This window comes from Callionymus lyra, chromosome 16 (assembly GCF_982586985.1).
Source record: "Callionymus lyra chromosome 16, fCalLyr1.hap1.1, whole genome shotgun sequence".
In the NCBI taxonomy this organism is placed as follows: Eukaryota; Metazoa; Chordata; class Actinopteri; order Syngnathiformes; family Callionymidae; genus Callionymus; species Callionymus lyra.
In genome coordinates this window covers 5,155,020-5,178,805 of record NC_141833.1, presented here as the reverse complement: position 1 = coordinate 5,178,805, position 23,786 = coordinate 5,155,020, and the positions used below count along the sequence as shown (strand labels likewise).

At 38.1% G+C, this 23,786-nt stretch overlaps 2 protein-coding genes across 3 annotated transcripts; both read right to left on the bottom strand.

The window, feature by feature from the left end:
* Nucleotides 1-187: 187 nt before the first annotated feature.
* selenot1a (selenoprotein T, 1a) lies at nucleotides 188-3,992 on the bottom strand. The gene is made up of 6 exons (XM_087811081.1): nucleotides 3,820-3,992; nucleotides 3,126-3,236; nucleotides 1,552-1,678; nucleotides 893-980; nucleotides 655-822; nucleotides 188-593 (listed from the first exon to the last, which is right to left on the bottom strand). The coding sequence occupies exons 1-5, from the start codon at nucleotides 3,957-3,959 to the stop codon at nucleotides 698-700; spliced, it is 591 nt and encodes a 196-aa protein (XP_087667207.1). The 5' UTR covers nucleotides 3,960-3,992; the 3' UTR covers nucleotides 188-593; nucleotides 655-697.
* Nucleotides 3,993-4,200: 208 nt separating this feature from the next.
* Nucleotides 4,201-13,569, bottom strand: kif2c (kinesin family member 2C). Of its 2 annotated transcripts, XM_087811078.1 has the most exons (22): nucleotides 13,378-13,569; nucleotides 13,201-13,295; nucleotides 13,007-13,117; nucleotides 12,154-12,196; nucleotides 12,046-12,081; nucleotides 11,142-11,267; nucleotides 10,616-10,723; nucleotides 9,077-9,174; nucleotides 8,844-8,939; nucleotides 8,715-8,769; nucleotides 7,730-7,892; nucleotides 7,560-7,650; nucleotides 7,143-7,206; nucleotides 6,956-7,047; nucleotides 6,740-6,882; nucleotides 5,683-5,896; nucleotides 5,435-5,545; nucleotides 5,276-5,343; nucleotides 5,083-5,161; nucleotides 4,934-5,014; nucleotides 4,776-4,869; nucleotides 4,201-4,690 (listed from the first exon to the last, which is right to left on the bottom strand). In XM_087811078.1, exons 1-22 carry the CDS (start codon nucleotides 13,436-13,438, stop codon nucleotides 4,632-4,634), a joined length of 2,088 nt encoding a protein of 695 aa, XP_087667204.1. In that variant the 5' UTR covers nucleotides 13,439-13,569; the 3' UTR covers nucleotides 4,201-4,631. The 2 variants fall into 2 exon arrangements, with proteins under 2 accessions (XP_087667204.1, XP_087667205.1); XM_087811079.1 differs by lacking the exon at nucleotides 12,046-12,081 and having other exon boundaries at nucleotides 4,202-4,690.
* Between the last annotated feature and the right edge of the window lie 10,217 nt (nucleotides 13,570-23,786).

The following is a 23,786-nucleotide window of genomic DNA, read 5'->3' as shown; positions in this document are numbered from 1 at the left end:
CCTAGTTATTTGTAAATAAAGTTATTTAAAGTGGATTAAACACTGAAACATAAGGAATCAGTTATTGATCAAATAAATCAACATGTATTTATTAAAAAACTTTTAATTAAAGAACAGTTTTCTGTTCGCATCATTCAGGAAAAAAAGAGGTTAATTGAACCAGAGATAAGTTTAAAAACTACTTCAGTTTAATTGTTACAATACATTTTATTAATCTTTCTCATTTTCAGTGATGTAGATATAAAAATTATTCATAAATCATAACAAGACACATATTCCCAATAGTTTGCAGTGTTATAACAGAAGAGTTTCACCAGCACAGGAGCACGGACTCCGCGCCGTGAGTCGAGGGTTAAAGACGATTCGCCGAAGTCGACGGTCTCACGATGGAAAGCCGCAGTAGTAGCGCGAGAGAGAAAGGGCGGGAGAAGCCAACGCCGTCGGCACGGTTACCACTCTGGAAGTTAGCGGCGAGACGTCTCTGTGGAGCGAAGAGTGATGAGGGCATCGAGTCTGAGCCGGCAGTCGTCCTGCCTTCAGCGCAGACCTTCATAAACATCACGTCACAGCCCGCTGAGAGACCCTCCGCCAACCTGGAGACCAGAACCAAGAGTCAGCCTCATCACAGGCTGGACTAACTCACGACTAACTCACGTGGAGGGGTTTGGAGACGCCTGTCAGGAAGCACAGATGGGTGTTAGGAGTGGTGGAGGGGGGCTGTGTTCATGTGGACGTTCATCTTCATCTCGTTGTCCAGGATCTGGACCAGCTGCTGCATGGAGGGAAGGTGACCCGACTCCAGCTTCGACCAAACCGGGACATCTGAGGAGAGACCCGGAACGTTCACGAACACAGTAGCAGAAGCAGAAGAAGCAGAAATCTCTCAACGCACCGTTCAGCGTGATTTCAAAAGCTCCCGTGGACATCAGCTGGTTTTCTATCATATTGCTGAAGAAGAAGACCATCATGCAGGCGTAGATCTGAGGAACAAAATATAAATTATATATCATAAATCAAATAAAGAGGCACATGATTCTACAATATCTCGTTGATGTCGTTTATTTTAACAAAAGCAGGATTTCTAACGGCTCTACAAGTAAATCCACGAGGCAAACTTGTACCTACATTGAAAAGACTTGGAAAAAAATGCTTGTTTTAATCTCTCGCCATCTTTCTGCCACAATGTAAAATAATTACAGTCGCTGAATCTCAAAAACCTACTTCAGAAGTAATCATTTATGATACAAATATCTTCATGACTGAGAAATGAAATCATTTAAGATTATTAGACTTAGATTAGAGATCAGTATGTTTGTAGGTTTGAATAAACTGAAAGGAACATGACACAGAGATGAGATGCAAGTTTTCAGAGACACTTTGTTATACAAACAAAGAAAAAAAAGAAAAAAAAGTAGAATCATTAAACATACAGCGTCACTCGTGTACAAACTTCTCTCAGGACACAATATTTAAAGGGTTATTTGCGATGATCACTGACAGCAACAAACTGGTTACGAGTCAGGAAATAGTTTTCAGTCTGAAACAACGTACCTTGTTTCCCTGCCCCCACTCCCAGATTCCAGGCGCTTGCATACCGAGGAGGGCGAATGGATCTCGGCCGATAATGATCAACCCGATCACAAGCAGTTTGAACACAGACAGGAAGGAAGCGACATGACTGTGAGGGGAAAACGACAGATCCACACTTTCAGAAGCCATTTCGTAGAACGGGGTCATGAAAGGTCAACTTGGTAAATAAACCACATCAAGTGTGATACAGAGCGATGACTAGGTAGAACTTTATTGAATTGAAATTGTTTAATAATAACGATGTTTTACTATTCAATGTTCTAAATGGATTATAAAGAGTGGCACGTTTAAGGATCTTAAAAATAGACGTCAAGGGCTGTCAAATTCAATCACACAACGGGCCCAAAACTTTTAGTAGTCACAGGCTGAACAAGACGCATGTCCAAGTAGTGATGGTCTGATGAAGCTTCATGAATCAGTGTCATGTTGTTTAGAGGTCAGTAGGTGGTGCCATAGGTTTAAAAATGATGTGATGTTTCATTAGAACGGTTGTTCAAAACGAAAGGAAAAATAGTGCAGAGACCGCCATCTAGTGGACTCTGAAAATTATGACACTGCTTCATGCAGCTTCTGTCAAGTACAAGTTAATTCTGATTTATTTTCATTATTAGAGGTTCAAGTTAGCCTAATTGTTGTTGCATTTGTCTAGACAAATCATTTTAATGGCTACTTATCTGGCTCCCACATAATTTAACAGAATCATGTGCGTCTCCTGTTCCCTAAAAATGAATATAGAGACTTGAAGGATTGTGAAAAGTGGCCAATCAAGGATAAAGACAAAACTGCTTGTTTGTTAACACTTGTTTTGGTTAAATAGGCATCATATTTAAAGAAATATCTGTCCTTGCTTAATATAGAACTTGGTTTTATAAAACTCCTTTTGTAGCAATTATTTTAAGTTTTCCGAGAATGTGTTTCAGGGGTATAATGAAGCAGCACCTGGATGAATGATTACCTACAAGCCCTTTGCTCAGCTAATCTCCTGTGTGTTTATTAAAAGCTTCCCCGTTGAGTTTTGTTGACTCTTGATGATGACACTTAAACTGCTCCCCCAGGATTACTGCAGCAAGACTGTTTATATGATATGAAGGCTTCTTTAAATGGCTACAGAATTGTGCTTCAACTGCTATTTCTCAAGTGGAATTATTAATTTATATATTCAGTATTGGAGAGCAGTAATTTAACACTTAGATGAAACAAAATAAATGCATTGTATGTTAGTAGTAGTATTTGCTAAATTGCACAGATTCAGTATCACAAATTTTAAAATCAAATATTTGATACTTGCCTGCTTACAGCATAAGACTTATAATCCTTGATTTACATGTTTACCCAACAGTTCTGGTGTCTTTTATAATCATTATTGAGACGAACCATATGTTCCGTTTAGCTATCACTAGTTTAGTCTGCAGTGGTTTCAGAGTCTAAAAACAAAGTCTGGTAATCCGTGGCAGCGCTCCAGTCTTCCCATAATCCTCTTGACATATGTTGCGGAGTTAATTGTTGTTTAATGAGGAGGAGGAGGAGGATCTCACCGATAAAGGGGAACGGGAAGGTAGTTCTCTCCTTCGATGCGGATGTCTGGGTATCGCTGGTACAAGGCCTGCGTGTACTCCTCAAACACCCGCTTGTACCCTCAGGAAATGCTGCAAAAGACAAAAAACATCATGTTTAGTTTGTCAAGATCAAACTAATAATTCTTTAACACTGTTGGTTAACTTTAAACTGAGTAAAATCTACTCAGGATCAGAGTTGTCTTCCCTTATCTACTACATCTCAGCCCCAGGTGACTTTTGAACGACACCATCACAGACAAACAACACTTGTCAAATAGTTCCTTAACACGCAGTTTGAGCACCTGCCGGTGAGCAAGGTTCATACTTGGTGAAACACCCTTTTTTTTTTTAAACACATGTAGTAACAAACAATTCATTTAAAGTGGTTTAAATAACATGTGATGGATGAATCGTGCAGATGAATAGACTTGATCTAACCGAGGCTAACTTGACGTGAGCTCGTTTGCGGAACACTGCATCCGGTTTTTATTCATAGCGATAACAACTTCAAATAGAGACACATCGTTAAATAATCGAACCCATCTGCCATGTAGCTTCAGAATCCACGTTCTAGTTCTAGTACATAAAGCAAGGTTCACACGTTCAGCCCTGGTGAGCTGCCATCTTCTCCGGCCTCAGAAGGCAATGACTCGCCAGATTTCTGTTTACTAACCATATCTGGAACTTCAGTAGAGGTCCAGTCGCAAACTGCATTTTCATCTTCTTCACGCCGCTCTGGTCGCCGGTCGACGCGCAAAACAGAGAGAGCAACCCCAGGGCGAGGAACGAAAAGCGCAACCACTTCAACGCCATCCTTCCTGAGTCAGGTACCGACGGCGTAAGCGCTTTATTTAGCCTTTCGGCCACCGCTTTTCCTGTTCGTCAAATCCATACCGTGGAAAATGGCGCTACTCTCTGGCTCGGAGTTGTAATTGCACCTTCAATCGACATTTAATTGATGAAAATTGTGAATTAAGAGGCGCGAGTTTGTTTGCGATTAAGAAAAGTGAATACATTTTAATAGGATTTTCTTCAGTTGACGTCAAACTTAACTTCCTTTTGTGGTTTAAAGGGACTTAAGTTGACTTGGAGAGAATGCCTGCATCGCTCATGTATCGACTGTCAATGGCGTAAATCACACTTCTTGTTCAAATATTCTTACACCAAGGGTTTATTATTTGACAACAATATTTAGAAAAACTTAAAAGACGTTAGCAAAGAGAAAAAGCAAACAAAGAAAAAAAAAAAAATTCCGTAATATAACTTTAATATACAGAATTGAAAGACAAACAACAAATTCTTCAAAACAGTTCCCCGGTGTCCCTCCCCCTGTTTTAAAGCTTAACAACTCCAAACCATGGTGAAAACAAACACAATTTACAACAGTTAAAATCTATACTAATAGTTTTTATTAATGTCCCAATTAAAATATTGAATCAACATTTGTCTTTAAAAAGTAGTGTTATTAATATGAAAGCGGTCGTCTCAGTGATTCAGCCTCATCCTCTCATCATTAACGGCGGACTGTAGCGCCAGAACCGTCTCTGTTGAGGGAAGAAAAGAAATATGTAAACATCACGGATTATAAAAACACAAGACATAGAATTAAAATGATCCGTTTGTACTCACCCAACAACTTCTGCGAGTGATCGACCAGGTCGGGAAGTCCTGCTTCAATGTTGTAAGAAGTGTCTTCCATCGCTTTAATGAGCCCGTTTGCTTTCTGAAAAATAAACATAAAACAGTTATAAAAACAAGTACTTGACAAACTGAAAGAAGACAAATACCTTCAACTCAGAGTAAACCTTCTCTTCCAAATCTCCCACTTGATTGATGGCGTCATACACGCTTGTGTCTGCATCGGATTCCTGCAGAAGGAAATGAAAGAGGTGTGAATACATTTCATTGCAATTTTATTTTTCTATAGTTAATCCACCTCTTCTGAAGATTCAACATCGGGCTGCTGTGCCTTTACTGCTCGGTTACCTTTGGAAGCACCGTTAAGTTCCTTCACTCTGTTAATAACAGATGGAGAATAGACATTTGTCAACACACGTGCAATTAACACTTGAGAATTTCATCAATCAAAATAGACCTGACTGACTGTATTCATATTCTTAATAGTTTACCTGTCAGCATAACGCAGCGTGTTCATGGTGTATTCACATGAGGCCATTCCAGGAGACACCATGGCAATCTGTTTGAAAGAAAAAAAAAACATGTTATTTTACTTTTATGTATTTGAGAAATCTACAAATTTCATTTCAAAATCTGGAAAGAAAACATACCATGCAGGTCCTGGATTTCTCCCCTATGAAGGAATCTCTCAAGACCTTGGTCAAAGTGCTCATTCTAAATGGAATGTGATCACTGTTTTTCCCCAGTGACCGAATGCACTCCTTAGGAAAAACAAAAAAGCAAGAATTGGTGTGTTTTGGGATTCTTATATCAATGATACGAAAACAGGGATGTGGATGAGGATCTTTAAGACCTTAAAAACAACTATGACATAGTAGAACCATCTCCATCTCCTCACCTTCAGTGCCAGAAGGCTGCGGTTGATCTCGGCCGTCTCCACCATGGTGCTGCGGTCGTTGCTGCTGACGTCGGTTCCGCGCTCGTTGCCGGCCAAGTCGACCAGGGAAAACTTGCCGTGGAGCGTCCCTGTGCGGTCGTTGCGCCTCAGGACGATTTGGAGGATGGCGTGAGAGCGAGAGGAGTTGGAGTTGGCCGATGTTTGGCCTGACGTTCTTGAGGGAAATCAAAAACAAAAGTCATTATAGTACACTTGCCAACTTTAAAGATTACTCGTTAAGATCAAGATAACTCTGAAGCGTATAGTGTCAGAACCTCCGAATCCAAAAGCCTTTTATCACATTTAATAAAGGGTTTAATTAATTAATTGAAAAATGACTTATTTTCTCTGATGTACCATTAGCCTGCGAAACTTATGTCAGATGCTTGTGAATTTCTCTAAGGAGATGAATAAAGTATCCATCTATCTATCTTGTGGCGGTAAAGAATACTAAAACAATTCTGTAAACAAGTGAAAATGAGTATATAGGACAATCTTCTTGCAGAAAAACCAGTCCAGGGTTTGGGTGCTGGAAAAAGCAACCACTATGGTTGCAATACATGAGGGTAAACGCTCTCGTCCATTTAACCAGATCGATTAGCTCACTTGGTAGCGCGCTTCACTTATGAACCTTAAGGATCAACCATCAAGATTTTTATGTCATTTTTTAAAATTTAATTTAATGTTTTGTAATGTATTTATGTTTGAAAATGATTAGTTGGTAGAAATTATCCATTATGTCCTGGTGCATAGGAAGGTTGTTTTTTTGTTTTTTTTAAAAAATAATTTTCCTATAATTTTTTTTTTTTTTTTAATAATTTGGATGTATTCTGATTAGGTACATGTAAAAAAATAATACCTTTTACTGTAGATGACTCTAGTTGTTTTTTTTACACCGACATATAAAGCCATATTTTAAACAGGCTCTTTAAAAAAAAAAACTGATACCGCCCAACACTAAAGGAACTTAACCGACTGTTGAAGTTTCATATCGGCATCAAAAGCCTTGGTGTCGTACCTGCTGGCGCTTCCCAGCTGTATCATCTTTATGACGTCTTCTGCCTTGAAAACACAGACCTCCTCCAGGCCGACCACCTGGACCTGCTGCCGGTCGTCTTCCAGAACACGGAGCTTGGCCTTTTTGTTCAGCAGGTCGTACACCTGCAATCAGTAGCTTGCTGAGCACAAACTCAAAAGTGACGCAAGTAAGAAAGAAGGGGGGGGGGGGAAGTACCTTTCCATTGTAAATCTCAAAGAAGCTGACGTAGGCACAAAGATCCAAGCTGGTGTATCTTTTGTTGTTGAAATAGTTAAAGACATCTTGAGCTGTGAACATAAATGACAGGAAAAACGTTTTTTCAAAGCAGATCTATAGTAAAATTGTAATTCAACATGAATTAAGTCAAGCCATGCAAGCCGACCTGCCAGGGCGTAGATTCCTTTGGCGCTGTTCTGCTGTTTTCCTGTGAAATCACCACCCATCGTCTGAAAAGAACACATGAAAACTCAGAATTCATGATACAAAAAAAAGAAAAATCACATCCGAAATCTACAGCCATATTTACTTGAAGCAAACATCAAAAATCATGAAACATGGTCATTAAAAATGAACAAAAGAGATGTCATCTATGAACAAGTGATGTATCGATCTGACTTGTATGGTCTCAATACCGATACCTTGGGTTTGAGTATCGACTGATTGAGTAGATCAACTTTCTTGCTCGACTGTGAGATAACATTGGTACTGGAAGCTTCTCTTGAAAGTGAACGGATCGGTCTAATACCAGGAATCGGATCAGAGCATCCGTACCATGAACGATCCAAGATCTCACACTTACATGGGTTTTACCACTTCCTGTCTGGCCATATGCGAAGCACGTAGCCATGCCGCCCTCAAAGATTGACCGCACCAAAGGCTTTGCAGTAAACCTGGAAGACAACACTATGTATCAATCATTTATCCACCATTAATGCCACGTGTGAAGTTATTTGCATAAACAAACAGTACTTGTAGATGACATCGTTGGTGGCGGTCTCATCGAAAGTGTAGTCAAACTGGAAAGATTGGTTGTCCAAGTACTTTGTGAGGTCCACCTTATGTTTAGGCTCATGGACCAGCAAAGCTCCTCTTCCAGGAATGGAGACCACGTCAATCTCCTTCTTGTTCATCTCTAGATCACAGTAACAGTGTGAGGCTCACATACAAACAAACAACAATATTCAATAAAATATATACTTAAAAGGTCAAGATAACAATGAGTAAACACAGGAGTTTCCGAAAATCAAGGAAAAGCCTGCACGAATAAAAATGTCTTAAGATGTTTCTTGAAGGAGTCAGTAGACTCCATCAAACACAGAGGGAGAGGAAGATCGTTCCAAAGCTTAGGAGAAAAAGTCTGGAAGGATTTCTCTCCTCTGGTCCAGAAGTGTGTTCAGGAACCATCAGCAGATTCTGATCCACAGACCCCAGAGTCCAAGCTGGGGTGTAAGGCTGGATCAGATCACTGATGTAAGGAGGAGTCTGACCATGACTTGGTCTGAAAGTAAGAACCAGAATTTTAAAGTTGATCCTGAAAGAAACTGAAAGCCAGTGAAGAGTTTTAAGGATCTTCTACTAGAGCGGGTCAGAATTCTCGCTGCGGAGTTCTGTATCAACTGCAAGCGAGACAGCTCCTTCTTGTTAAGACATGAAAATAAACCGTTACAATAGTCCAGGCGAGAAGACACAAACGCATGGATTATAAACTCTAGATCATGTTGTGTCATTTTCCTAAGTTTAGAGTTTTTTTCAGTTGACGGAAACAGTTTCTGGTCAGTTTTCTGCAGTGTTGAACTAGAGACATGTCTTTCTCAAATACAAGTTTGACAGACTGACCTAAGTCACCCAAGTACTGACTCAATCCTGGGACCTTATCATCAGGAGCAATTTACTGCACATTTAGCTGCAAAAAAAACAAGTTGCCACAGTATTTGATATATAAGGTTTTGCTGACCCTGCTTGTTGAGTGGACGCTTGCGGACGCACACGCAAATCCTGTGAGGTTCAATCTGCAAGACAAAAACAAGTCAAGTTGAAAATCAGTGTGGGAGAAATATTGAAGAAAGGCATCGACAAACTGTACCAGATCAGATTGAGATACGGGGGAAATTTCCAGGGTCTCCCTGAATTCCTGGATCATTTCATAGAACTTCTGGTTTGGCCGTGTAACCTCGCCATACTGAACAAAGAGGAGTGACAGGTGTAACCATGGCAACATGAATCACCAACAATCCATAAATATACCTCATAGTATTAAAAAAAACAAAAAACATTATCAATACAAACAGTTTGAAAAGACTGAAGATGTACACATACCTTTCCTCTTTTTGTCTGCATCTCTGGGGGTTTGATGACACACGACATTCTTTTGTTGCCTTTATTGAACTCCTGAGGAGTCACAGACTTGCCTCTACCTGGTAGTAAAGAAGGCACAAATGAAGCAGTGTTTTTTTAACCGATGGGTCAGGACCCAAAAGTCGATTGTAGGCCATTTATTTATTAATACTGGTTGTTAAACAGTGATCAAGATTAAAAAGAAATGTCTTTCCTTTATTTAGACGACACTGCAGACAATCAATCAAACAGATCGGTCAAATAATAGCATTATCAGCCTGTGACAAACAGGACTTCTCTACGTCAGAGAATTTACTTATAGCCACTTTGTAATGCATTTTAACACTTTTAAATGTACACATTCCCGACTGATCAATACACAGACCCAAGTGTTGTCTCTGGGTCAAGATGAACGACCTCTACCACTGTTTATGCATTTCTGGAAGCCAGGGAGGTCGTTCACCTTGACCCAGAGGCAACACAAGGGTTAAGCCGAGCCAGTTGATAACCACTGAAATGAAGGACATGCATTATTAAATAATTATATAAATAAGAATACTCTTTACCATCATCAGCATGAAACTACTTTTAAGATTAGCTATGACATGTTCAGCAGGACTGAAGATAAACATCTGAGTTGAGTAGCAGATGATTTGACTTCAAGGACATGATTTGAAATTGTGTGTAAAAATATTGAAAACTAATTTATATATTTATTATTTGCAATGCCAATAATATATGCAAGTATTCTGCATATTTTTTCTAAATCATGGGGTGCCACTTCGATTTTAGAAATCGCTTTATAATAGCAGACATCTATAATAACAGTTTCTATTGTCATCACTTGCATCTTCATAGCTGAGAGCATTAATGTGAACATTATTTGACTTTGATTTTGAGCCAACCATCACATAAAATTACTTGGCGGGCAAGAAATTTTGTGCAACAGTACACATTTGATCCAAGGGATCCTAACCGCTAGATTAGCTGTTGAGCAAGGAGCAGACCTTGAGGATGTCCAGCACAACTGACCAAACAATCTTGTATCAATATACCAAGCAGGTGGCGTTTTTATTAAAGAAAATTAAGCCAATTACACTTTTATACTGAATATCAGTAGATGCACAACGACATGCTCTGAACATCATGATACTAGAGAGCCTGTGCTGGGTCAGATATAAGAGAAACAGAAATCGTAATTTTTTTTACATACTGAATTGATCAAAATTTAAATCAGGTATGACACAACAACTCTATGCAAATGTTTTCGCTCAAAAAACAAGAAACCTGTTTGAACAACAACAACACGCCAGACTCAATCTTGCAGATCCAATTACGACAGCTCAAACTAAAGCCTAGTTTCAGAACTACTACCATGATTTCACTCCGGTTTTATAGTATTGGTACTAAAAGGAGTCACAAAAATCATTTTTATCCTAAAGCATTCCTTTGGAAACAGCATTTTGGAGCAAGCTCTTAAAATCATCTTTGTAGTCTTAAGAAGAGCTAAAGTCCACAAACCTCTGACATTTTTCTCTGGCTCATCATTTTCCTTCACGTCCTCACACACGAAGGGCTGTGATATTGTGGGTTTGGCCTCGTTCTTTCTCCGCTGCTGGTTCAGAATTCCTATGTCAAAGAAATAACAAACATTTAATTTAGAAGCATCCTAGTAAATTTTTGGACATCCTATGATCTTAAAGTCAGCTCAGAAGTGCCGAAGATTAAGAATGAGGTTGCAACGCTTTAAGACTGAGCGATCCAAACAACTCCAGATCATTATTATTATCTAATAATTTAGCAATGTCGGTGAATTAAGTCACAAACATCTGTACTTTTTAAAATTGATCATATAGTGCAAGTTTTTAGATTATACATCAAGAAAGACAGTTTCTATTCAAGTGTTGTCTGTCTTTCTTTGACTGTCGTACAGTCGATGTGCCATCCCATCATGTGCACCTGTTGTCTTTCCTTATTGTAAGAACACAACCTAAAAGTTGACACAAGTTTTTATTTAATTATAATAAGGTAAAGTGTAACAACAGACCTGAGTTGGAATGTGTTGCCAAAGGAGGTTGACTGCCATGAGTTGTCCCTCTTTCCCCTTGATGATCAGAACTTGCAGTGGGAACTGAGAAGAGGCAGGTCTGTCTGGCTTGGGGACGACTGACAACTAAAACAAAGAAAAAAAAGAAGAAAGAAAGTATTATAATTGTAAATTATATTGGTAAAGGTGTGTACCCACCAAGTGCAAAGACATTTCTGACAAACCCTTTTCCAGTGAAAACAAACAAATCCCTCAAGACACTCCACATGTATGAAGATGCCAGATATTTTGTTAGATTAAGTGCAAACAAAGCCACAAATCTTAAGGGTGATCTTCAATCAACTATAAAGTTATAAAAAGTTGTGCTACTACTGATTGTTATTTTTGCAGGGATTAAGATGTTAAAGGATCAAAGTAATTATCGCCGGTGAGTCAAAAGAGTTGAGCATTTTTACATGGACAGCAAATACACATTTGATTATTTTAATTGTAGCAAATCGTTTTCAATCTCAATTTAAAAGAAAACTTAACCAGGCCCTACAAAACCAGATACTTTGTGACCCATGTTCTAGTTCATCAACATTATGGATATTAAACATTGGTGTGGAAAGAAATCCTTCAATCACCATCAAGTATGAAAGACGTATATCAAAATTACTTCTTTTAACGTTGAACTGAAAGTACATGTCATAATTGTTTTTACAATTTCAGATCCAGAATAAACCACTAGTTTGTAGGCTATCGTGTTGAATAGGACACGTCCCATTATTGCTGTCCAAGTAAAAAAAAAAGAGAAAAGTGCAGCGTCCCCAGTACCCCACTTAAAAGGTACAGCAGATGTCTCAAAAATACAGACATGAGAGCAAGATATTTGCAGTAGGACAAGCATGCATGCCGTTCCGACCTGACTCTTCAGCCTTGACGCTGGCTGCAGGAGCAGCTTTTAGAAAGAATACAATCTATTAGGTCAAAGCCACAAGTCTCAAAAATAAGTGAATAATAATTGACATACATGGTGCAGGAATCCTAGAGGAGCGTAGTCGACCTTCGTACTTCTGTGGACGGAGAACATTTATTTATACAAAAAGACAGATTAGGAAAGTGTTGACAATCATTCAATCAATATATATTATAACATTTCGATACATTTTAAATGGCGCAGATCATTTATGAATGATTCTGCTTTTGGTCAAGGGTCCCACTATACATTATCTAGAAGTACATTGTGGGCCATTTATTTATTTAAACTAGTTGTAAAACACTGACCATGGTATTCGTTTATTTAAACACTTCAGAAAATAGATTAAATCATGGGAGCATCATAGTTCATGTTTTGTAACATATGTCAACATGAGAAGCAAAAACTTGTTAACATAAGTGAAAGTAAGTAATTTTTATTTATATAGCGCTTTTCCAGACCAGGGTCACAAAGCGCTTAAACAATCAAAACAATATTCAATAAAGTATATACTTTAAAGGTCAAGATAACACTCAGAACAACACAGGAGTTCCACAAAATCAAGGAAAAGCCTGAACAAATTAAAACGTCTTAAGATGTTTCTTGAAGGAGTCAGTAGATCCATCAAACACAGAGAGAGAGGAAGATCGTTCCAAAGCTTAGGAGCAACAGTCTGGAAGGATTTCTCTCCTCTGGTCCTGAACCGTGTTCAGGAACCATCAGTAGATTCTGATCCACAGACCTCAGAGCCCGAGCTGGGGTGTAAGGCTGGATCAGATCAGTGATGTAAGGAGGAGCCTGACAGAATGAATAAGCATTTCCCACTACTAGTATCTCCCAACTTTTGACTCAAATTGTGGATATTCTTCAGATAACATATGATCAAAAGTGACTTAACCGTCAATACCTTTTCACGGACAGGGGATGGAGCAGGTGGAGGTTCAGCAGCTACCTTGCTGGCTGCACGGATATGAGTTGCAAGCTCTGGATTGTGTGAGCAAAGGTCACTGAAGTCAATCTGTCAAAAACATCAGAAGAAACAAGTTTGATATCAAATCTAACTATTGGAGATCTTTAAGAAATAGTGTGAGCTGTTGTGACCTCTTTTCCTCGCACGACTTTCCTCTCAGACCACTCGGCCATCACGTTGCACTTGATGGAGTCAACGGATTTCACCGTAGCGGGATGGATTCTGCCTAAAGTGCACACATGGTATACAGATTTAAAGACAAACCAAAACAAACGTGACATGTTTGAAAAAAAACAAGGCGAGCTCACCATCGCTCCGACTGATCTGGACAGAGAGTCCAACGAGAAACCTGGACAAGCTGGACTCCATTTTGGCTCGAAACGAACTATTAACACTGTTGTAATGTTTGAAAAGAACCAGAGCTGCCTCGCACTATTCCTTGTTTTCACCTGAATCTTGTCGAAATTCAAAAGCAGTGACGAACTAGACACTATCGCCGCCCAATATTTGAATCTAAGTCACTTCCGTCCATTCACTTCTCTGATTGGCTGAGTTCATAATCTAACCGCTTCCTCACTCTTCTTCGGGGGTTAACATGAGGTAGAGTTCCTCTTCAATATTTTGTCGCCATCTACTGGCAAAAGGTTGTGTGGCGGTAAATATAATGACAAAACATTACAAACATTTCAAGAAATAGAATTACAAAATCTACTTAGCAATAATTTCTATGACTAAATTATCAACTTAGTTAATGAGGCACCACATTAAAACTGATTAATATAATAATACACACTCATAATAAGATGAGTGATGTATTAAAACATTTATGAAAAAAATAAATACAAATTGTATTTACATTTATCATACTATCATACTCTTTTTGCCATATATAACTAAATTGACATTATTTATTCCCCCTTGATTTATATTAATTTGTTTGGTTCTTTGACTTGAAGCTTGTGTCACAACTCCCTCCAGTGGTTGTTACAAAAAAAAAGGCCCAGGCGTTTTACAGAAAATACCAGCTTGATAATTGTTTATTTATCGTTTATCAAAAGTATAAATGAAACAATGTCTGATCAGGAGAGAAATGTTTTCGAGATTTGGCTTTACTCCTGCATTATTCTCGGTGTTATCTTCACTTTTTAAGTATATATTTTATTGAGTTTTATTTGATTGTTTAAGCGCTTTGTGACCCCACGGTCTGGAAAAGCGCTCTATAAATATAAATGACTAACTTAATTATTTACTTACTTTACATTATGAACTTATCCATATCCACTATTAAAGATAAAAGTAAGTAAGTAAGTAAGCGCCTTTTTAGACGAGGGTCATAAAGCACTTTAACAATCAAAAAACATACACAGTTAAAATATGTACTCTAAAAGACACATAAGACAAACACAAAGAATGTAAAAGGAAAAAAAAGTTTCAAGATCATGGTAGGTTATAGTCAATTCTGACATTTGTGCCATATATACATGTCTTTGAGATATCTGTACTCAGACGATAAAGGGGTTTGCAAAACAAAATAAATACCAAAATGCTGCTGAATGTGACTGTGCATGGGCAGGAGGGTCTAGAGGTAGGGGGACAGAAGTGGATAGACGGGGCAGAGAGTTCAGCTTCCTTGCAGCCTGTTTGATAAAACCTCAAGATACTTAGATTTACTATTGAAATATTATCAAACCGATGATAGAATGAATGTTTGAAACAGATATTGAATTAAATATATGGCACTGCAGTCCTGAAAAATAAAAAGTTTGTAGCGTGTTAATAATAAACATAATTAATGGCAAATAAAAAGGTGAATTATTTCCTTTAGAAAATATATATATTTTACAGTGTGAATTTAAAAATCAATTATTAAAATGTTATTGTACATGTGAAAAAAAATCATGGTTGTTTTTTTTTCTTCTTAAAAACGTTTTCTTATTTAAAAAACAAGCCACCTATGGTTGGGCGTTCAGACTTGTTCAGAGTGCTTGTGCAGTGTGGTGCAGCAGTGTGGTGCTGTTCCCTTCTAAATTCATCGTAGTGTTTCGGCTCGACTGCATATTTCGCTCCCTCGTTATACGACCGCAGGTATGTTTGCTCTCATGCTTCATCTCTCCCCACACCCATTCCAGCAGACGCAAAAGTTCAGCCCCCGATGACATCAATAACCCGGGACAGCTGAAGGATGACCCCATAATGCAGGTCAGCCTTGCCCTCAGTGTGTGGGGCTTCATCCTTCCCTCTTTGATTTGACCCCCGAGCCGACCCTATACACAAGCCGGACTTGTGTATACACTTTTCCTAGCGAGCTGAACGCTGACACATGACAAATCAAAGGTCTAATAAACAGCTTGTGCTGAACAATTTCCCCCCCACTGCCGAAGGATGAAAAATAAACAAATCTCTGGCCATTTGGTGGGTCTGTCTGTCGGTGACTGGGTGGCCCAGAGCTGCTCGGTGTGAGGCCTGGGACCCAGCCACAACTGTTTCCTGTGAGCGGCCCAACCCCCAGAACTTCTCCACAACTGGCTTGGTGGGTGGTATTCCCCTCCCCCTGCTTTCCCCCTCACCCCTTCACTGCAGAACCCTCCTCTCCCTCGTCCTCCGTCGCTCCTCCCACTGTTTTCTTCCCTCTCAGTCAGCCGGTCCGGAGCCCAACACTTCCATAGTGGGAAAGATTCTGGACTGATAGATACATTTAACCATCCTGAGCTGACCTCTTTTTAATAGTTGAACTATATTCAATATTATTGGGTTAAGGTTTGAAGTATTAATATAGATAAACAACATTTTTTGGTCAGTTAACTTTCTCATTGTCTACAACTCTGTCTTCTAGCCTGTTTGTTCATTGAAGCCTCAAGATGAGGTGTTTAAAGAAACTCTACAATGTGGAGAAGGCTTTGGGGCAGACACAGGACACCCTGGAAAGGTGTCTGTCAGTTTGTTATATAAGAGCGAGGAGGGGGTTTCGTGGTTGTTCCCTCTGCAACTCATCCACTTTATTTATTATCTACTATCTTAATACTTTTCACAAAGAAAAGATTCATAAAGATTATTGTCCCTGAAATTAAATATCTGAATATACTATTTTTAAGCTCCTAAATTGTATTTATTAGAATGTTGCTATTATACACATCTTTATTTCAGGCTCAGACACAAACACAGACACTAAACACATTAAATAAAAGAGAATATACATGAAAAATAGAAATGTCTTTATTTATTTTTTAAGTTATTAAGATACAACTTTATCAGTGTCTCCAGAAAAAAAGATAGATACCTGGTGGAACTAAAGTTAATTTTGATCATGCTATAAATTATATGATATTCCGACACATCACGCCAACACATCCATCTATTCACCAGGTTTTTGAATATAGCTTTAAAGGTGTTGGCGTGTGCGTTAGCAAACATTTACCTCGTACTCAGCCATGAAGGTCTTTTAAGTAAGATTCTTACTGCGTCATTTTATGCAACCTGTAGTATTTTTCATACTTGTTTTGATAGTAAAACCAGTGTGCAATGAACAGTACGCTTTGAAAAGAGATATTTTAAAGTATTATTAGCCGAGACATGCATTTGGCAGCACTATATGATCATGATTGTTTGTGAGTATATTCCAGTGCCTAATATACCTGGAAAGTGTTTCAAATCTGAATGAAAAAACATATTTTCAATGGACTATATGAGGTATTCAAGCTCCATGTATAAAGTTTATTTCTCTCTTTGTTTTCTTAGCTGATGCTAGCTAGCGATGGTTGCTAACCCTTAATTTCACTTTTACACAAATTAATTATGTAGTCATATATTCATAGTGAGAGTAGAGATGTTTGCGTTAATGAAATATGTTCCAAAAGGATTTTGTTTAGGTTTGGAAAAAACAGGAATGTTACCAAATACCAGTTTTTCTCATTCCAGCAGCTCTTAATCCGTGCTAGCTAGCATCTGCTAATAAACAAACACAGCATGTTCAATCTTGGCAGTTTCCACTTTCATATTTCTGGATGAAATACTACTATTTGAAGGTGTCAATATTTTATCACTGACAAACAGAAACTGAATATATATATATAATTCAGTTGAATTGAAATAATGCATGTTATTTGTTGGACCTTTAACATTTAAGTGCACAACCTATAGCAGCAAAGGGGTTTCCTGTGTTTATAGAAAATCACATTTAATAAGAGCAGCCACTTTCAAAGTGATCATGTTTGCTGACTCGCTGGGTAATTTGAGGAATGAGGCGTCGTGTATCTGTTGTCCTTGACTTCATTTAATAGCTCTTCATTTACCATAGGATCATATTTTCCTGAGTTAGTGGAGGCCATGGCTCTGCTTCCTGAATAAACAAAACATGCAACCACCCAGATAGGTGGAGGAGAGAAGAGGGGAAGAAACTGACTGATCGGAGGTTATTTTCTATAGTTTTCAGGCCTTATATCGCTTTAAAGAAAATACATTTTATTTTGGTTTACACCACTTATATTGGATTCGATTTTGAGACAACACATTTGCACAAAAAAGATTAAATTAACCATGAAATTTGTTTCAATTGTATATGGGAATTGAACGTTTTAAAATATGTGTAATTCATTAATCTTACACATGATAATACATTAAAAATGTTTTCTATGATGTAGTAAAAATAATCATGAGCCCTTTATTATCTGCATTTATTAAATAAGTCTAACAGTTTCATCCCCATTGGTATTACATTGAATTTACAGAAGCATTTATGAGTAACATTTCAAGGAAGAATGTGTAATAAAAATATATTACATCTAAAAATGCATTAAGATTTATGTTTAACTTGCTATTACTGCTACGCTAGCTTTGAGTTTAACTTAATAGTAAAATGGACCAGGGAATATTTTGACTTTCACACGATGGGCCTATAGTAGTCAAAAATAAAAAGTTAGATAATTAGTGGAAAATCTGGAACGCTATAATATAGGAATATTTGTGGGAAACAATACAAATAAAATATGTGGAAAATTTAAATGTGAATTCATTCAAATGTAAATAAATATATCCATCTATAAATTGAAATGTGAATTTTAATTCTCCTTATATTCCATCAACCACACCTGCTAATTATTTAAAATGAAGCATTAAAATTCAAGTTATCTTAGTAAAAAGCAAGAGATTTATGTGTGGTTCAGCTGTGGTTGATGTAAGAAGGGTTTCAAGAATGTCAGTGTCAATGTTTGTTTTTTGTTTTCTTCAGTATTTTATGTCCTGCATTTTATGATATGGCCAGCAGACAGCAGTGTAGCTACAAACAGTTGTTGCAGTTTGTGGATAAATCATAATTTAAAAAAGGGAGCCTGGAGCCAATATCAGAGAGAAAACCTGGAAGTCTCACTCTCTACTCGATGATTCATAACTGGAGCGAGTGTGTCTCCAGTGCTGCTGCGGGACGTTTCAGACGCTCTCAGCCAAGGAGCCAAACTGAGCAAATAGTGAGTGTGGAACATTCTCTCATTAGAGCATATTAGTATTCCTGGCATGGTGGCTCGCAACACACTGCAACATGCCAGTGACCCCTTCGGCTTCACAGTCTGTTATTTAAGAAACGCTGCCACATGCTTACTCTTTTAACACATAGTGAGAAGCGCTTGATTTGTATCACAGCTCTGCCACCTCGGTTGCCGCGCCGGCTCGCTGACCACCTACGTTTGTCCAGCTGGCTAATTTTATTTGTTTCCTCAACTGTAATTCTGTTTATTTATTTGCGGTTAACGAAAGGTTGGTACAAGTCGTACACACAGCTGCTGTATCTCTCCGGGCCGCCGCCTTCAGAGGATTCAACCAACACAAACTACTTCGAATACAAACATTGTTGACTCATGAAGATGATGATGAGTCCGGTCGTTTCTGGACGGCAGCAGGGTGTCATTACCTGCGCTCGACAATTATTAGCTGGTTTAAGAGTTTTTATGGCGAAACAGAAAGGTATGCAATCTGGATTGGGAATTTCATTTGGTTAATGGCGAATGAAGAAGAAGCTACAGCAGCGTAAAAGACTCTGGGGTCATTTTAAACGTATTTCAATCAAGGAAATTTCATGGCACGGTTGTGATGGACAGTCACAGCTACAAGGTCCCAGCGGGTTTAATTGGTCAACGAGATCATCTTTTCGCGGTACAAAAGGTGTAGAAGGGCCTTTCATGGACATATGAATTTATTGATATAAGCTTTGGCTCCGCTACTGTATTAAGCTTTTTTCACACTTGCATCTGGTTCCCTGACTTCCCCTTGAGCAACTGGATATGCCATCGATCACTGGCTGGATCATGAGGTCCGTAAGCTGCCCACCACCCTTGCAAGAGGCATGAGCCAAATTTCCTAAAGTGAAATGGGGTACGACTGGTTCTTTGAAGCGCAGTGCCAGGGCGAGTCACGATCGGTCGCCATTTGATGACCCGAGTCTGTCTCTCTTGGCAGGAATGCCAACGATCTAAACTTCCTTGTCAGATTTGATCACACGTGATCAGGTGCTAACTAGCATCATGGTAACCCACAAGGTATCATATCATCAGACACAGTCCCTGAAGAATGACGTCCAGGGAAAGTATGGGAAGCAGCCAAGTATCTTCTCAGCTATGGGTCACCATTGGTTCAAAACGGAAACTGGTGAGTCATGATGGGTAAAGGGTTAAAGGCCTTAAGTGACCCCGGATCCTTCTCCATGAAATTGTCCTATTCATGCAGGGGCTACTTTGTTGCTAGCAGCAAATTCTTCAAATATAAAAGGTATGTAATTATATAGATTAAATAAATACATATTGGAATAATACTCGACAAAGTAGAACCCCAATATAGAGGGCAGTGCTCCCTCATAATGTGAGGGGAATTAAAAAAAATTGAATTAATTTATATTTGACGTTGATAATCCAGCCAACATGTATCCATTTACTAATAAATGCACATTCTTAAAAATCACATTTTAATTTAAAAAGTTTTCCTTGTAATATGTATTACTACTATCCACAATTGAACAGCCATTCATTACATCATTATATTTCATAATTATACGGTTACATTTGGTGATTTAATTGTACCGTAGAATAATTTTTGATCTTTTCGTTTGGCTTTTTCATTCAAGACTCAATAACCATGTGTACATCTTTCATCCATCAGCGTAAATTTACCCATAAATTCTATTCTTGTCGTCAATCAGCGGCTTTAAACAAACCAGTAAAACCGTGCAGTGAGATAAACCAGGCCCGCGTACAACCTCTATTAAGGGAACACCAATCAAAACCACAAACCATGAATAGAGCAAAAACGTGTCAGTGTGCTTTTGAAATTAATCCCTAAAACCCACCAGTGTTTCTTATTTTCCCCGATTTACGACACACGGCAGCGAGCACCAGTGTTTGCTTGCTTAGTGCAGCCTCCAACATGTGGACCCCAAAGTTTCTGCGTACAGCTGCCTCGTACACCCACAGTTTTACAGCCCTTCTCTGAAGCCACAGAGCTGGAACCCAAAGTGGAGGAGAAAAGCCACACAACACCTTTGTCTGTGTTTACGATCCGCCGATGAGGGTAGTAATATTTCCACCAGTATTTTCATTTGGCTTTTCTGCGTTATATAAATTATATTCTTGTTGTGAACAGACAGCAACGCTGACGTCGTTCTAGCAACAGCAGTCGCTTTTAGCCAAGTGTTAAATAATAAAAGATGCTTGGAAGGAAGAGGACGTTCTGTAGAAGAAGAGACGAAAAAGACGATTTTGGAGAAGATACAACGTATAACTACACACATAGAGTAATGTGTACTGTCAGCAATGCTGGTTTCCATTTTCTTTTGGATTAGTTGGGGAAACAATCTTGGGAATACATTTAAATTTGTGGATGTCCACTTGAGGAAATCAGAAGAACTAGTGTGCCTTTGAAATAGTTTTTAAATATCCATATGGACACATTTTTTTTTTATGTAATAAAAATGGTTGTAAAGTTTTACTGTATTTTGGCGTGAGCAATATCATATATGTTACTTCGAGAATTGGTGATTCTTTTTTAAACCTTCAATATACCAGTGGAATCAAACGAAAAGTCGATGGACATTAGCCATCAAAGCCCACATACAACCCCTCGTACAACCCAGAAAATCTCTTTAAAACCAAAATGAGTGCGAAACTTCCGATCACTGATACGGCCTGAATGAAAAATAATTTCTCCGATGGATTGTTGATCTGAGTATGGTACGTCCTCAGAAAAGTAAGGTAAGATAAGGTAGAACTTTATTGATCGCTCAGGAGGTCTCCTTCGGGAAATGTTTTTTTTCCAATTAGACACCGCAAATACAGCAATTTTTTTCATAAAAAATAAATCAAAAATAAAATAAGAACAAAAACAAAGAGAAAGTACAAGATGTTACAATCTAAGTCTAAAGATAAAGAACAAATAAAACAGATAAAGTGGTGATACCTTTGGAAAAATGCTGGTTATGCTAAATGCTAATCATCCAATGTTGCTAATATACTGTAAGAAAACTGGAATAAGTTTAGATTTGTAGCTAAAAGTGACATCTTCATTACTATTGATCATTTTCCTTGATAGTCTTAGATAAAGCATGTGTTAGCATAGCTAAAGTGCTAGAATTAAGGCAGTAGTCAAAAGCTAATGCTATTTTTCCTGATTTAAACTAGGTTTTTTCAGTGGAATGTCCATATTTACTATAGTAAACATCCAAACGTATTTGCTCAATATGTATCAATGTATCCCTTCTACACTCATACAACATTATACTCAAAAAATGAGGCTCTGACGCTAAGCTAGGGCGCCCCACCGCCTCGTGGAGTCACATGACGCAGACGTATAATTAATCTCATTGACATTCTTCTGCACTATAATTGCGTGTTGTTTGTGAGGGAAAAAAACAAACTATAATCGCTTTTGTTTCGGAGACAAACAGGAAATTGGAAATTACTAGTTGGCTAAACCAGTAAAGAAGAAAAAACACATAAAGTTAATCAAAAGAAAACTCAGGAAAATGAAGAAACCGCCACAGTGGCCACACCGAGAGCTCTGAAGTGTGGTTGAACTCGCCGCAGCGCTCTCGGCTCCATCATCAAAGAGGTCGGGCCCCATTAAAAAGATGGAAGTAGTAGTCCTGCATATTTTAACCTCCCAGTTATGGCGCACACACACATGCTTTGGATAAAACGCAGGGAATGAATCAGTTTAAGGTTATTTCCCTGATAACTGAAGACAACCATTATGTGCTCTCAAATATAACTACGTCGTTAATCTCTTCCTTAATTAGTTTCATTATTATTTTTTCTATAATGGTTTAGTTTCAGATAATATTGTTTTAATGTGTTATTGTAACGTTCTGATTTCTTTGTCGCATGAGCTCAATTCATCTTGCACAAGTTCATTAGAAATACCAAGTGAATGTGATTATTATGCTCTAAATCTTCAGCCTAAAATACTCCAATACTTTGATTTTAATAACTTCAAATGGAAAACCCTTCTAAACGGCGAGATCAAAGTAGAGCACACTGAGGCATTGATGTAAATGTATGAAAAATGATGTCCCTCTAGTACACAAATGAACATTTTGATTCTTCAATAAATAATAGTGGAACCAGAAAGCAAACGCAATATCAAATATAATAAGATTCAACATATGTTTTGAACAGGCTTAAGGGCTACGTTGCTGACCCCTGGTCTGATAAATTGAATACCCTCTGTTTAATCCTAGAACCTGCATCTTGTACCAGAAGGATCTTTGGTCATCATGGGTTGTTTTTAATAATGCTAAAATGCTTCATAAGCATTCCGGCAAGCTTGGACCTTCGGTTTGGTTGTGGCTAAAAGAGTAATTTTGGTTGAGCTTAAGTCTGGAATCCTTTCCTCAAGACCATCAAAAGGAACTCGTCAACCATGGAAAATGGATCTGGTGAACGTTGGCTTGATTCCTCAACATTAAGGACTCTTCTTTTATAAACTGAACATTTATATATAGTCAGTTTTTTGTCAATAATTTGTTTTGGTATATTTGTTACCAATTTGTCTGAGGTTGTGGTTTTTCTTTGTGTTTTTTCATGAATAAAATACACGTTAAAAAAAGAAAAAAAAAGTATTACATATCTGTCTACATAAGCATTAAGTAGAAAGAATACATTGAATGAGGAAACTCAAATGGCATGTAGGATAAGAACGACACACAAAATATATTAAGAAAATGTCAAAATAATGAAAAATACAATAGGGAGGTAAAACTTACCATTATTTGGTAAATCTGACACCACGGACTGGAACAGGGAAGCATTATTTAGTTTGTGAAACAGAAAGAAACTTCAGGTTTTTTTCTACATTAAGAATTTTCCACCATTTTTCACGGTCTTATGTCTCCATGGAAATAGCGATAAGGATAATAGCTTGGTTTTCGTGATCGAGTTCTGAAAGACCCCATGTGCACTTAATTAGAAAAAAAAAGATTTTAGTTACATTTTAGGCGCCTGAGGGATTTTCATTAATTTGTAAATGTTCTCATGTCGGGGGCCACCATTAAGAAAAGTTGACGATGATGTAGACCAAAAAAGTACACAAAGTCCTACAATAACACTTTTTTTCTTCTCTATCATTTCAGCACTGATTTCAATCCGTCACAGAGTTCCACAAATCCGTAGTAACGTTTTCCTCTAACATTTTGGCTCCCAGGAACGAGAGCCCATGCCCACTATGTGAACATCAGATAACTATT

Excerpts from the sequence above, each read along its gene's own strand:
- kif2c (XM_087811078.1), bottom strand. The coding sequence starts at position 13,438 with ATGGAGTCCAGCTTGTCCAGGTTTCTCGTTGGACTCTCTGTCCAGATC. Across the intron at positions 13,296-13,377 it reads CCAGATCAGTCGGAGCGATG|GCAGAATCCATCCCGCTACG; the intron begins GTGAGCTCGCCT and ends TGTGCACTTTAG. Across the intron at positions 4,691-4,775 it reads TCACTCGCAGAAGTTGTTGG|AGACGGTTCTGGCGCTACAG; the intron begins GTGAGTACAAAC and ends TTCCCTCAACAG.